The sequence below is a fragment of the Gadus chalcogrammus genome, chromosome 18 (genome assembly GCF_026213295.1).
Source record: "Gadus chalcogrammus isolate NIFS_2021 chromosome 18, NIFS_Gcha_1.0, whole genome shotgun sequence".
In the NCBI taxonomy this organism is placed as follows: Eukaryota; Metazoa; Chordata; class Actinopteri; order Gadiformes; family Gadidae; genus Gadus; species Gadus chalcogrammus.
In genome coordinates this window covers 1,444,027-1,459,183 of record NC_079429.1, presented here as the reverse complement: position 1 = coordinate 1,459,183, position 15,157 = coordinate 1,444,027, and the positions used below count along the sequence as shown (strand labels likewise).

General features: G+C 46.5%; 1 protein-coding gene across 1 annotated transcript in view; it reads left to right on the top strand.

Moving 5' to 3' along the window:
- The first annotated feature begins 5,389 nt into the window (after positions 1-5,389).
- Positions 5,390-15,157, top strand: part of LOC130370893 (transient receptor potential cation channel subfamily M member 4-like) — a 28,803-nt gene continuing 19,035 nt past the window's right edge. The window contains exons 1-10 of the mRNA XM_056576429.1: positions 5,390-5,726; positions 6,129-6,190; positions 7,381-7,558; positions 7,767-7,947; positions 9,735-9,904; positions 10,258-10,435; positions 10,941-11,005; positions 11,183-11,419; positions 14,637-14,739; positions 14,839-14,960. Of these exons, the coding sequence (XP_056432404.1) occupies positions 5,667-5,726; positions 6,129-6,190; positions 7,381-7,558; positions 7,767-7,947; positions 9,735-9,904; positions 10,258-10,435; positions 10,941-11,005; positions 11,183-11,419; positions 14,637-14,739; positions 14,839-14,960 (1,356 nt within the window). The 5' untranslated portion in view covers positions 5,390-5,666. The remainder of the gene's footprint in view (positions 5,727-6,128; positions 6,191-7,380; positions 7,559-7,766; positions 7,948-9,734; positions 9,905-10,257; positions 10,436-10,940; positions 11,006-11,182; positions 11,420-14,636; positions 14,740-14,838; positions 14,961-15,157) is intronic.

The following is a 15,157-nucleotide window of genomic DNA, read 5'->3' as shown; positions in this document are numbered from 1 at the left end:
TATTTTTATCATTTTTACAAAGGATATTTATTTTATTGTTTAACGGTTCTTATTGTTATTGATGCAATCATTGTGACTATCACGCCTTATCATCTCATAATTCAGTAGCCATGAACATAATACAATGTTATCCATCGATTATTTGATTATCTTCAATGTTTTTGATCATAAGATGGTGCTTTTAATTGATTCTCTCTGATTGGCTGTATAGACTGTCCAGTTGTAGTTTACATGTGTATTAAAACCATTACACACATATTAAATGATGTCTTTATATTGATATTCCATACACTGACGACGGATGAAGGAGCAGCAAGTATACAACGGATACAGAAATACAGAACACTGATCTGTAGGATGTTTGAATCCCAGCTGAAAGGGTCTTGGTTCAAAATATTTGGATGCCAACCTGTAGGGATACTTGATTCCCCCTTGCCCCCAGCGGCTTCTTAAAGACCTGGATTTGAATTGATGGCGAGTTTTGGATACAGACGTTGGATAAATTAGAAAATATATCTAAATAAATAAAACGATACATAATATATATAAAATAAATACATTATATATATAATAAAGTATGTATGGATGCTGTTTGTGTTCACGTCAGCTAGGGGGAGACACATTCACCGTAATAACCAGTGTATCTTTTATACAGTGGCGTTCGACTGCTGGAGGAAGCAATTCGAAACAATGAAACATTGATGATCTGTTCTTTAAAAGGTGGTGGTGGTGAATGGGATGTTTCAGGGTCTTTGGGTTGGAGCGGGTGTGTTTGAGTGACGTAGAGTTGGTGTGTGTGTGTGTGCGTGTGACGTATTTACTACTTCCTGTAAGGATGCTGTCCCTGGTGCATGGCACGGACAGGAAGTTATGTTGAGCTGGAAAACACAACAGGAAGTGAGCTGGCAGCGTGTGACCAGCGAGATTTTATATTTCCCATGATGCATCTGATGCTTGAGGCATTAGGTTGGTTAAGTTTAGAAGGCCCTTTGGGACCTGTGATACAGGGCAGACTAGCTGTGATAAGGACAGAATAAAGCTGTGATAAACTGCAGACTGTAGCTGTGATGAAGGACAGACTGTAGCTGTGATGAAGGACAGACGAGCTGTGATAAAGGACAGACTGTAGCTGTGATAAAAGACAGACTGTAGCTGTGATGGAGGACAGACTGTAGCTGTGAGGAAGGCCAGACTAGCTGTGATGAAGGCCAGACTGTAGCTGTGATAAAGGACAGACTAGCTGTGATAAAGGACTGAATGTAGCTGTGATAAAGAACAGACTGTAGCTGTGATAAAGGACAGACTAGCTGTGATAAAGAACAGACTGTAGCTGTGATAAAGGACAGACTAGCTGTGATAAAGAACAGACTGTAGCTGTGATAAAGGACAGACTAGCTGTGATAAAGGACAGACTGTAGCTGTGATAAAGGACAGACTGTAGCTGTGATAAAGGATAGACTGTAGCTGTGATAAAGGACAGACTGTAGCTGTGATGAAGGACAGACTGTAGCTGTGATAAAGGATAGACTAGCTGTGATAAAGGACAGACTGTAGACGTCATTAAGGGGTGAATTCAGCCATGATCAAAGTCAGACTGCAGATCTGATAAAGAGTAATACAAACACACGTGACTCGAGCGGTGTGCGAGCTACTGTTTGATAGCATGGCCTGTCAGCACGTAGCGTGTAGCTCTTCCTACACACAGTATATTAGTCATCTGTCCTGTGTGTCACTGTCCACGTGTAAGCATGTTAGCTCACAAGGTTAGCCTCGTGCTGTACATTGATATCACTGGCTATTGTGATGTCACAGCCAGGTGTATATCAGGACAATGGGATAGGAAGTGTGTGTGTGTGTGTGTGTGTGTGTGTGTGTGTGTGTGTGTGTGTGTGTGTGTGTGTGTGTGTGTGTGTGTGTGTGTGTGTGTGTGTGTGTCACAGAGACGTAATTAGAGAATACAACTGTTCCTGGAACCTAGCATCAACCAGTGTGTGTGTGTGTGTACGCGCTAATGTATATGGATGCCTATAAATGTAAGTGTGTATCATGGTATACAGTATTTACAGTATATGTGTGTGTGTGTGTGTGTGTGTGTGTGTGTGTGTGTGTGTGTGTGTGTGTGTGTGTGTGTGTGTGTGTGTGTGTGTGTGTGTGTGTGTGTGTGTGTGAGAGTGTGTGTGTGTGTGTGTCTTTCTGTGTTTGAAAGTGTGTGTGTGTGCTTGCGGATGTGTGCGCATGTGCGTGTGTGCGTATGGCTGAGTTATTCTCAGAGTTTCCTGCAGGGTAAACAAAGTTCTCCATCAGTGGTGGGGATGGAGGCCCCCTAAGCAACACGCACCTGACTCCACCCACCTGCCCCGGCTCGCCATATAAAACCAGTGCTCCTCATCGACCAACTCCATCAGACCAGGAATACCAGATAATACACATCGATACACATCTTCTCTTCTACTATTGGTGAGTTCCCTCTATTTGATTATACAGTACTATACTATATACTATACCTCTATTACACATACTCACATACATTGGTGAGCTACTTGTCATATAGTACATACTATACTATGTTGTGCTATACTATATGATACTATTATGCTATAATACACTGTACTATTCTAGACTGTAATACAATATCAAATATGCAAGTATTTACAACAGAATACTTGTGTATTTCAGTTTTCATTATGCTGTTGTTATGATGTTCTTTTACTGCATTGTGGTATTCAGACTTGGCCTTTATCTGTCCATCCTAGGTGATTGTAGCATGGAGATAGCCATACTGGTGCTAGTGACGCTAACAGTGGCTACGCTAACAGAGGCTTCGCCACTCAGACTCAGGTCAGACACACACACACTACACACACACACACAAATACACATATATACAGACACTATGCACACGTATACGCGCATAGCACACACACACACACACACACACACACACACACACACACACAGACACACATATATAAAGACGCTACACACAAACACACACTTACACGCACACACTATCAAACCGACACTTAATATAGAAACCCTCTATCCCGACTCTTATGCCGATGTGCTTCCTGGGTCATCAGGTCGGCAGACGGAGCGCTGGTGACCTCTGAGGACCTGTTGACCTCTGAGGACCTGGTGACCTCTGAGGACCTGGAGGCAAAGCGCGACCAGGAAGTTCAGGCCCAAAAAATATACACCTTGAATGTCCTGGAAAACAGGTAATAGATTATTATTAAAAAAATAATTAAGGATGCCTATTATTGTGTTATTATTCTTGCTATGGGTGTCATCAATGATCAATTACTAATATTATTGTTGTTGTTGTGCTCTGCAAGGCTGGCAGCCGGGTCACGTGCACGACGCGCGCCCCAGGGGGGCTGCAGCCTGGGCACGTGCCAGATGCACAACCTGGCCAACACCTTGTACCAGTTAAGCAAGAACAGCGACAGAGACAAGTCCAAGAACACCCACGACCCGCGGGGCTTCGGGAGGTAGACCGCGCTAGACCCGGGAGGTGGCCCACTATGGACCCGGGAGGTGGCCCACTATGGACCCGGGAGGTGGCCCACTATGGACCCGGGAGGTGGCCCACTATGGACCCGGGAGGTGGCCCACTATGGACCGGGGAGGTGGCCCACTGTGGACCCGGGAGGTGGCCCACTATGGACCCGGGAGGTGGCCCACTATGGACCCGGGAGGTGGCCCACTATGGACCGGGGAGGTGGCCCACTATGGACCCGGGAGGTGGCCCACTATGGACCCGGGAGGTGGCCCACTATGGACCCGGGAGGTAGTCCACTATGGACCGGGAGGTAGTCCACTATGGACCGGGGAGGTGGCCCACTATGGACCCGGGAGGTGGCCCACTATGGACCCGGGAGGTGGCCCACTGTGGACCGGGGAGGTGGCCCACTATGGACCCGGGAGGTAGCCTACTATGGACCCGGGAGTCCGCCCAGAGGCGCAGGCCAGGGGGGACCTCGGCCACCCTACTCTGGATCACGGCCACCCCATTGGTCACCCTTGTCATATTTGCATTTTTTTATATATATTTTATATACACATTATTTATATTTATATGTATATATATATTTTTTTTTATAATTTGCATTTTTGCAGAGACTTTATACATTTATATCTGGCTCTCATGTCCCATTCTGGTAAACAGATGCCCACTAATATTGTGGAACTCACAAAGATCATTGAACCATTCCAGGAGGTATTCAATGAGCTGTTCAGGTTATGCAAAGGGACCATTGGCATACCTGTGAGTACAGCTACCTGTGAACGAAGCACTTCCAGTCAAAATGGTCAAGACCTATCTTAAATCTACCATGGATGATGTTCGACTCAGCAACCTAGGAGTTTTAAGTGCAGAGTCAAGATGAGCAAAAAGCATGGATTTTGTTGATTTCGTGAAACGCTTTGCTACAAACCACAATAATCGCAGAATACTGCTGTTGTAAGATGATATGCCAATTTAATGTATTTTGTATATGTTACAGGCAGGGATTCAAAAGTTAGTCAATTAATGTTTTTGCAATTGTGTAATTTATTTTCTGATACCACTGTCTGAATTAATATTATGATGCAGAGTTACAGCGTGTACATGAGATGGCTTGAGATGCCTTATATCATATTTAGATTCATGTGCAACCCAAAAATGATCTCGGGTCTCACCCTGGACACCCTACTGGACGGTCTGGAACCGTCCCCGTATTAGACCGTCCAATATATATTTAATATATATGTTTATCTTCTGAAGATGTATTCACATAGCTATTTAAAATATGATGTAAATGTATGCATTATTTATTGATAAAATAAATATTTGATACACCCTGATGATTTCTCTGTTTATTTCGAGTGGGTTGTCTTAATAATTATAAAGCGCATTTCAAAAACTCAAGGACGCCTACAATGACGGGCGGTGGGTGTAAGAAGTACAGCGAAATCCAGACTGGAGGCGTTGAGATTTATTGTTTTATTAAGGTCATTTTTGTCCAGAATTGGAGTTGTGTGGCAACGAAGCGTTCCAGGGTTTGTGAGATGAAGGGGAGATTGGAGATTTGGTCGATAGTGGTTCAGGCAGGAAGGACCAGGACCAGGTTTTCTGAGCATTGGGCAGACAGTGGCGGTTTCGAAGGCGCAGGCAACAATTTCGTGGGAGAGTGGGGAATTGAAAAGTGTGAGGTAAGGGCATGGGGGGGGGGGGACAGGGTGTGGGTTTAGATGAGCTGAAGAGTTTAGAGATGTTGGGGGGGGTGTTTGCGTCTATCGTGGAGAAACTACACAGTTCTATCAATACTAGTACGAATAGGTCTACTATAGCCGCGTTCAAACTCGTGCTCAAGTGCGGGTAAAGTTGGTTCAAGTCTGCGTAGAGTTGCTCAGGCAAAGTTGCCCCTCCTGTTTGTCTTATTGTGGACCACACCCGCTTCTGTCTCCCTGACCACGCCCACACCTGTTTGTCTTATTGGTGGGCCACACCCTCTTCTGTATCCCTGACCACGCCCACACCTGTTTGCCCCAACCTGCACCGCTGCTGAAGACGCACTTCAAATACCTTGAGGGGACGTTACGTCTCGATAACTTAAGCAGAAATTTAAACCACCTCGAAGAGACGTCGCCGGTGCAGATGAACCGCAGCTGACAGCGGTAGAACCATGACCAACGCGGAGGGCGACGAGAGCGTCACGAAACCCTACAAATCCGAGAAGGACCAGGTGGGTTCGGTTGAGATCTGGTTAAGGAGCGGGGAGCTCTGAGGAGCTCCGCCGACAGGGAGGTTCGATCTCCGGTTATTGTGAGGGGTTGTTCGCCCGTTGAAAGTCGACATGTCCGGGATCGTTTACACACACACTCTCTGACTCTCCCTCCCTCGGCATATGAAACGAAGTATTTCCTTGTCAAAACAGGAACAAGGAAAAATAAGCAATACACTGCCAATCTAAAATGTATAAACAATCAAAAAGTACAAGGTATGATTCTGTACTGGGAAGAGTAAACTTCGTGACGAGGGTTGTCAGTGTATAGGAGTAACGAGTAGTTTACAGCGAAAAGTAATTACATTCCAAGTGGCGTTCTGTTCCTTGCGGAGATCTAAACATGTGTCAATGTTCTGCTAGGCTTGGATTCCCAAGATCTTCAAGAAAAGAGTTTGTACAACCTTCGTAGAAGATTCCTCAAGGTAATTCTGTCCCAACACACATGAATATTAAACTGAATTCTTAATGAGAATATAATATAACATACAGGTACGTACAAAACCCAAAAACATGGAGAGTGGTTCCTAATAATTGTTGAGAGAAGTTTCCTGAGAAGAAATACTAGTTCCAAAGCATGTTCTTAACTGCAATTCCTCATCATTTTCCTAAGAAGCGTTAATCTTCCTTTGAACTAATTATTTCTTAAGAAGTCCTTTCCATTCTTACAAACCTTTCTGTAAGAGTCAGCTGTGTGCATATAAGTATAAATCACTCACTTGTTATCTCTATAGTAAATCAATCAATACTGTTATCTCAAAAGTAAAACTGTAAAATCCTAATTTGGATCCTTATTATTGCATAATTAGCATAGCGTTTAGTAGCCGAGACCTCTGTCTTTATCTATATTATAATAATATCATGGACATCTTATTCGCAATTCCCTCCACGGAGTGCCCTTTTTATAAAAGTATTGGTCTTAACTGAATCTATTTAATGGCAAGAAAATCACCAACATTGCTCCTTTACTGACCGTTCCTTCGCATCACATGCCTTTGGTTCCTGATATGTAACATTTTTTAAATAAAGTTCATAACGTTATAAATAAACTTAAAAATATATAAATAAACGTCAACCTCAGCAACTTTCGGTTAAGAAGTCTTCTTAGTGTTACATTTTTCAGTGTGTTGAAGTGAACCAAGTAGGCTTAAGTATGTTATTCTAACATGATACCCATAGAATGGCAGGCCAACTTGTGACATGCAACAGTATATTAATATAATATGTGCCTAATCGGTAATGGTGGGGTAACTAGCAGGTAGTATATTATATGTGCTGTACTAGTAATGACAGGCTAGCATGCTACAGTACGTTCATTTGATACATGCTCTACCAGTAATGGCAGGTTAACTAGTAGACTACAATATGTTAATATGATACATGCTGTACCAGTAATGGCAGGCTAACTAGTAGACTACACTATGTTAATATGATCATGCTGTCCCAGCGATGGCAGGTTAACTAGTAGACTACACTATGTTAATATGATACATGCTGTACCAGTGATGGCAGGTTTACTAGTAGACTACAGTATGTTAATATGATACATGCTGTCCCAGTGATGGCAGGTTAACTAGTAGGCTACAGTATGTTAATATGATACATGCTGTCGCAGTGATGGCAGGCTGTGCCAGTGTGGGAATGCCAGAGAGAGCCATCTGCAGGTGGCTCTGGGGGACTACTTCAGCACAGCCATGGTGAACCAGTGGGACAGCAGGCAGCACTCCTCATTACACCCCACCGACGCCTTCGGAGAAATGCAGTTCACTGGAGCCAGCAAGAGGCAGAGCTACGTAGGTACCCGTCTGTCTGTCCGTCTGTCGGTCTGTCCGTCCGTCCGTCCGTCCGTCCATCTGTCTGTCTCAGATAGATCATTGTAGTTGTATTTGACATCGAGTGTGTTTGTAGTTCTTGTATAGATGCGTAGCTCTCTTTAGCTCTTTCTTAGTTTTCTGTAGTTCTTTGCAGTCCTCTCACTTTCACTGTTGCCCCTCCCCCCAGTTCATGCGTTTGGCAAATGACACGGCCCCCTCCATGGTCTACAACCTGTTGACCCACCACTGGGGGCTGCCCTCCCCCAACCTGGTGGTGTCCGTAGTGGGGGGGGACGGGATGGAGAAGGTCAAGACCTGGGTACGAGAGGTTCTCAGACAGGGCCTCGTCAAGGCCTCCCAGAGCACAGGTATGTACTCACTCCACTCCCCTCCTCTCTCCCCTCTCTTCTTCTCCTCTCTACTTAAACCTCCTCCTCTGATTGCCCTCCTCCCCTCCTCTCTCTCCTCCGGTTGTTTCTTTAGGGACACAATAGCTACTTCCTCTCTCCACTGGTGTGCCATGGCCAGGTGGCAGCCCTCTCTGTGCGCACTCACTCCCCCAGTCCCTGGTGTGTTGATCAAGGTCAGAGATAGAGGGGCACAAACACACCCTCTGTTCACCAGAGGAGGCCACGCCCCCGGACACACCCCTTCCTGTGTGTGTTGTTGAGGAGTAAATATAGAGACGGACCGTTCTCACACACTGTCTGAGACCTGATGACCACACACAGACTGTCTGGCCTCAACCTAAAGACGACACAAAGACTCTTGTCTAAACTGGGAGTTAACCACCCTAACCTAGTTTATGTGATGTATAGTGCTAGCTGGATGCCCCGTGCCCCCAAGCAGGCTACGGCTATAGCTTCAGAGTTAATGGTCTTTGTGAAATGTGCTGATAGGACTTTGTTTCCTGTGTGAAGTGGTATAGACTAGAGCTGGTTCTACTGTCTGACTGATACAAACCCTTAAACTGGTACCTGTACTGTCAATCAACCATAATTAACCACTGTTACCTAACTGTCATCAATCAACCTATCAATTGGTACCTGTACTATCACTCAACCAATTACCACACCTGTTACCTGTGCTACTGTCATCAATCAACACATCACTTGGTACCTGTACTATCAAACAACAGATTACCACACCTGTTACCTGTACTACTGTCATCAATCAACCAATCATCTGGTACCTGTACTACTGTCATCAATCAACCAATCACTTGGTACCTGTACCATCAATCAACCATTCACCTGGTACCTGTACTATCATTCAACCAATCATCTGGTACCTGTACTACTTTCATCAATCAACCAATCACTTGGTACCTGTACCATCAATCAACCATTCACCTGGTACCTGTACTATCAATCAACCAATCATCTGGTACCTGTACTACTTTCATCAATCAACCAATCACTTGGTACCTGTACTATCAATTAACCAGAAACCACACCTGTTACCTAGCCTGGCTCCGCCCGCCTAAGTACTTCCGCTCAATTTGAATTTCCCTTCAGTACTAGGTCTGGACCTGCTGTATGTAATTTGGTTTTCTGGTGCCGCCACAGCGGCCACCAATCAGCGAACAGAGGGCGTGTCTGAGAACAATGACGATAAAGTCGTACGCCAGTTTGAGTTGTTGTTGTAGGTCGGTAGTTGATTTACAATGTGCAATTTTTCCCTGATAAATTAAATTCGAGGAACAAAACCTGCAGCTGTCGTTGACGGACATTTTCGTGCAGACGCGCAAGGTGTTTGGTTTGTGTACAACCTGCGCATGACATACGTCACAACCAAACGTTAGCGATTGGTTATGGCAGATCCAGAGTGGCACTGGGCAGATCCAATCATTTTAAACTTCAACAGACACCCGCCTTCAAGTGAGTTAACGTTTGTCAATTGATTAGTTCCAGACTCTCTGTACAAATGAAATGAAATGAAGTGAAGTACGAGAGTCTGGTAGAACCAGGCTACCTGTTACCTGTAGTACTGTCATCAATCAACCAATCACGTGGTACCTGTCCTATAAATCAACCAATTACCGCAGCTATCACCTGAACTCTGGGTCAACAATCAACCAAGCACGTGGTACCTTTACCCTCAATCAACCAATTAGCCCACCAGTCACCTGACCTTCCCTCCCCCTGTGCTCCAGGTGCGTGGATCCTGACCACCGGCCTCCAGGAGGGGGTGGGCCGCTGTGTGGGGGAGGCGGTCCGGGATCACGCCACCGCCGCCGCCTCCTCCTCCACCAATAAGGTGCTGGCGCTCGGTGTCACACCCTGGGGGGTCGTCCACGACCGCAAGCAGCTGGTCAACCCAAAGGTATACCGCAAACGTGTGTGTGTGTGTGTGTGTGTGTGTGTGTGTGTGTGTGTGTGTGTGTGTGTGTGTGTGTGTGTGTGTGTGTGTGTGTGTGTGTGTGTGTGTGTGTGTGTGTGTGTGTGTGTGTGTGTAAGTGCATTAGTATATACATCGCACACAATAATCATGATCACATGACCCTCACCTGTTGAATAAAAGCTGTAGCTGTTCCTCTTCCCATCTCTTCTAGTCTCTCTCCTGGTCTCCACACTTTATAATGGTCTCTTCTTGTCTTAACCGGTCTCTTTGGGTCTTTACTGGTTTCTGCTATTCTTAATGCTGGTCCTCTCCTCTCGGTCACTGATGGTCTCTAGGGTAGTTCTCCGGCTAAGTACAAGGCCCAGAGCACATTCAAGGACTCGTGTTACCTTGACAACAACTACCAGGCCTTCCTGCTGGTGGACGACGGCAGCGTGGGTCGGCGGGGGGTCGAGACCGGCTTCAGAGCCAAGCTGGAGGAGTACATCTCCCACCAACGCACCGGGATCTCTGGTCAGAGCTGTGTGTGTGTGTGTGTGTGTGTGTGTGTGTGTGTGTGTGTGTGTGTGTGTGTGTGTGTGTGTGTGTGTGTGTGTGTGTGTGTGTGTGTGTGTGTGTGTGTGTGTGTGTGTGTGTGGTCTTTAAGTTGCCAAATCTTTCTACTTTTCCGTTATATTGTAAATAATTTACGTTTGTTTCATTACTATAATAATAGTTCCAATTATATGCTGGTTCTTCTTTTCAATGTTATAACGATGTTAGTTTGGTATTATTTATTCTAAGTGTCTCAGACCCTCATCTCCCCCTGGTGGCGATGGTGCGAATGTACTGCGTGCCAGAGCCTGAACGGTGCCAGAGGAATCCAACAAGTCTAAACACTCTAGATACACAAGCTTCCTCTCTTCTGACGTGTGTGTGTGTGTGGGTGTTTGTTTATCTGTGTGTGTTTTGTGTGGTATTTACTGTGTGTGTGTGCGTTTATGTGTGTGTTTTTGTCTGACTCTGTGTGGTCCAACAGGCAGTGGCACCATCGACATCCCTGTGCTCTGCATGCTGATCTCAGGACAGACCAACATGCTGGAGGTATGACCTTAGCCATAACTCTGAACCCCTGACTCTGACCCTAATATCTCTGATATCTCTGAAATCCTTGATAACCCTCCCATATTACTAGCTAGTTATCAATACTCTCACCTTGCGCTAGCTAGCCATCTAGCGTTCTCTGATATCGACCCGTGTTGCTATCCCTCTCCACTCCAGCGGGTGGAGCTGTCTCTGAAGACCTCCATGCCCTGGCTGATCCTGGCGGGCTCTGGGGGCGTGGCTGACCTGCTGAGTGAAGTCCTGGAGCGAGTGTCGCCGGCCCCGCCCTCCCCCTCCCCCGCTGTGGAGGGGGAGGGGGGGGCCACGCCCAGCGTCGACATGAGGGAGCGAGTGGCGGAGATCGTCCGGAGCCACTTTCCTGGGCATGGTGATCTCGACAAACTGGTCGAGCAGGTAACCACCTCCTCAACCACCTCCTCATTCACGTATCTCCTCAATGGTCGCATTCCGACCGAAAGCCAGGTCACCCCCAAACAATCAGCCGCTCCTCTGCCTGTCTCTGGAATTCATTACCACCCCAACTCAGAAACATCGATTCATTCCCCCGTATGAAAACCCAACTCAAAACACATCTGTTCAAAACTGCCTATTCCACCTGATGGCAATTAATATGTCTCCTACTCCTACTACTTCTCCTCCTATTGTTAAAAAAAATTTTCTTTATCTTATTGTTGTTTCTTTTTAATGACTTTTGTTTACCTTTTTGTACGGTGTCCTTGAGTGCCGAGAAAGGCGCCTTCAAATTAAATGTATCATTATTATTCAACAAAACACGAAGAAGGTCTAGACATAGACCTGTCACTGTCACAGTCCCCCATCACTCCTGCTTTGAATGTCTAGCTGTAAAACTCAGAGGCCCCAAACCCACTATCATTGTCACCATTTACAGACCACCAAAACCCTCTGCTGTTTTCCTCAATGAATTCTCATCACTACTTACATCTGTATGTGCAATGTCCCCCACTGTTATCCTCCTTGGTGATTTCAACATCCACATTGACAACCCATCCTGTACTTTTGCTAACGACTTCATATCACTTCTGGACTGTCTTGGCATCACACAACATGTCACCCTCCCAACCCATAACAAAGGTCACATTCTGGATTTAATCTGCTGCACTGACATCACTCCCACTAACCTTGATGTCATTGATTTCCCCATCTCCGACCACAAAGTTGTACTTTTTGACATTCATACCCAACTACACAAAACCAAGGAACAACGGACCATCTCCTTCAGAAACATCAAACTTATCAACACCACAGACCTCTCCACCATGATCAGCTCCTACCCCAACCCTCCCCCAGCTCTCTCCCTGACTGACCTGGTGACTCACTACAATAACTGCCTCTCCTCCTCCCTCACCACCCTGGCCCCCCTGAAAACCCGCTCAGTCTCATTCACCCACACTGCTCCCTGGTTCACTCCTCACCTGCGCCAGCTCAAAGCCACTGGTCGTCGACTGGAGCGACTCTACAATAAGACTCAACTCACTGTACACCGCCAAATGTATTCGGACCACCTCCATCACTACAAGAATGCCCTCACCACTGCCAAAACCTCATACTACTCCAACCTCATCAACACTGGTACAGGCAACAGCAGAGTCCTCTTCTCAACAGTCAGCCACTTACTTCAGCCTCCTAAAACCCTCCATCCAGACATTTCCACCACCCAATGCACTGCGTTCCTGGACTTCTTCAGCTCTAAAATCAAAACCATTCACCAACAACTGGCCTCATCTCGCACCCCCTCTGATGACCCACCCTGGATGATCACCTCTGGCCAACCTCTCATCAGCTCCCTCTCTGACTTCACCCTAGTAACAGAACAGACCGTTTCAGAACTCATCCCCAAAGCCAAAACCACCACCTGTCAGCTCGATCCTCTTCCCACCTCCCTTGTCAAAGCATGTCTACCGTCCATCTCCCCCATGATCACCAACATAATTAACTCCTCCCTCACTACTGGTACTGTACCCCCCACTCTCAAGCTGGCTGCCATAACTCCCATCCTGAAAAAACCTGGTGCTGACCCATCTGACCTTAACCATTACCGGCCCATCTCCAATCTCCCTTTCATCTCCAAAACACTTGAAAGGGTGGATGCCGCACAACTACAGTCCCACCTCGACATTAACAATCTCCACGAACCGTTCCAATCTGGCTTCCGTCCAAAACACAGCACTGAAACAGCCCTAGTCAAAATCACCAACGACCTCCTCCGTGCAGCCGACTCTGGATTACTCACCATTCTCATCCTCCTCGATCTCAGCGCAGCATTCAACACCATCTCCCACCCTCTGCTCCTGGACCGCCTGGCTGGCATTGGGATCACTGGTGCTGCACTCTCCTGGTTTACATCCTACCTCACCGGCCGTCAACAATTTGTTAAACTAAGCAACCACAAGTCTGGGTGTTCAGGTGTCTCACTGGGTGTCCCCCAGGGGTCAGTCTTGGGTCCACTCCTGTTCACCACTTACCTCCTCCCGCTGGGCACACTCCTCCGTCACCATGGGGTCCATTTTCACTGCTACGCTGACGACACACAGGTCTACATCTCCACCAAACCCACCGCTGCCATCCCCCCCAACCTCCCTCATCACGTGCCTGGAAGAGATCCGGAGCTGGTTGAGCAGGAACTTCCTGAAACTCAATGGAAATAAGACCGAGGCCCTGCTCATCGGCTCCAAATCCACCCTCACCAAATCACAACACGAACCCAGCTCCACTAATAATCATCGATGGATTCCCAGTACCCTTCTCCTCCAAAGTAAAGAGCCTCGGCGTCATCCTGGACAACACCCTCTCATTCGCACCTCATATTCACAACATCACCCGGACTGCATTCTTCCACCTCCGCAACATCGCCAGACTCCGCCCATCACTGACCCAATCCAGCACTGAAATCCTAGTTCACTCATTTGTCACATCACGCATAGACTACTGCAACGTCCTCCTCACCGGACTCCCCACCAAACTCATCAACAGACTGCAGATCATTCAGAACTCAGCCGCCCAGATCATCACCCACACCAAATCAGCTGACCACATCACCCCTGTCCTCATCCAACTTCACTGGCTCCCAGTACACTACCGCATCCAATACAAACCCTACTCCTCACCTACAAAGCTCTCCACAACCTAGCCCCCAGTTACCTCTGCGACCTCCTCCAAGAATACACTCCCTCCCGCTCCCTCCGCTCAACCTCTGCTGGACTACTATGTATCCCCACATCACGACTCATTACAATGGGTGCCCGGTCATTCAGCTGTTCAGCACCCAGGCTCTGGAACTCCCTCCCCCCACACATAAAACAGTCAGACACCATTACAACCTTCAAGTCACAACTCAAAACTCACCTGTTCAAACTCGCAAACAACGTCTAACTGATCACTGTCTTGATTGTTTATTTGTTTTGTCTTGTTTTTTTTATTTATTTATTAATTATTATTTTTTTCCACAATGTCTTGTTTTTAAACCATTTATGATAACTTTATGCTCTGTAAGGTGACCTTGGGTGCCTTGAAAGGCGCCTCTAAATTAAATGTATTATTATCATTATTATTATAGATAACCCCAAGATACCCCTATATGTATCTTCTCCAGGTGCTGAGTATTTACCAAAACAGAGAGCTGATCACTGTGTTCCACGGAGAGCAGGAGGGGGCAGATGACTTTGACACAGTGCTGCTTAAAGCCCTCGTAAGAGGTACTCTATATAGTATATAAACACAGTGTAAAATAGATAGAACTATATACACACACATGTAGACCAAAGGTACAACGGCTGTACATGTGTGTATTCCAGCCAGTAAGCAGCGCATTCTGAGCGATGCTACCCCCAACATGGAGGAGCTAAAGCTAGCGGTGGCTTGGAACCGCGTGGACATTGCAAAGAGCGAGCTCTTCAACGGCAGCATCCGCTGGAAGGTGAACCACGAAGCACCCTCAGAGCCCATGGGGCTACGCTTCATTAGCCACGCTACATTAGCAATGCTACATTGGCCATGCTACATTAGCAATGCTACATTAACCATGCTACATTAACCACACTACATTATCTATGTTAAATGAGCTATGTTGTCTGAGCCACACTACATTAACAATGCTATATTAGCTGTGTTAGT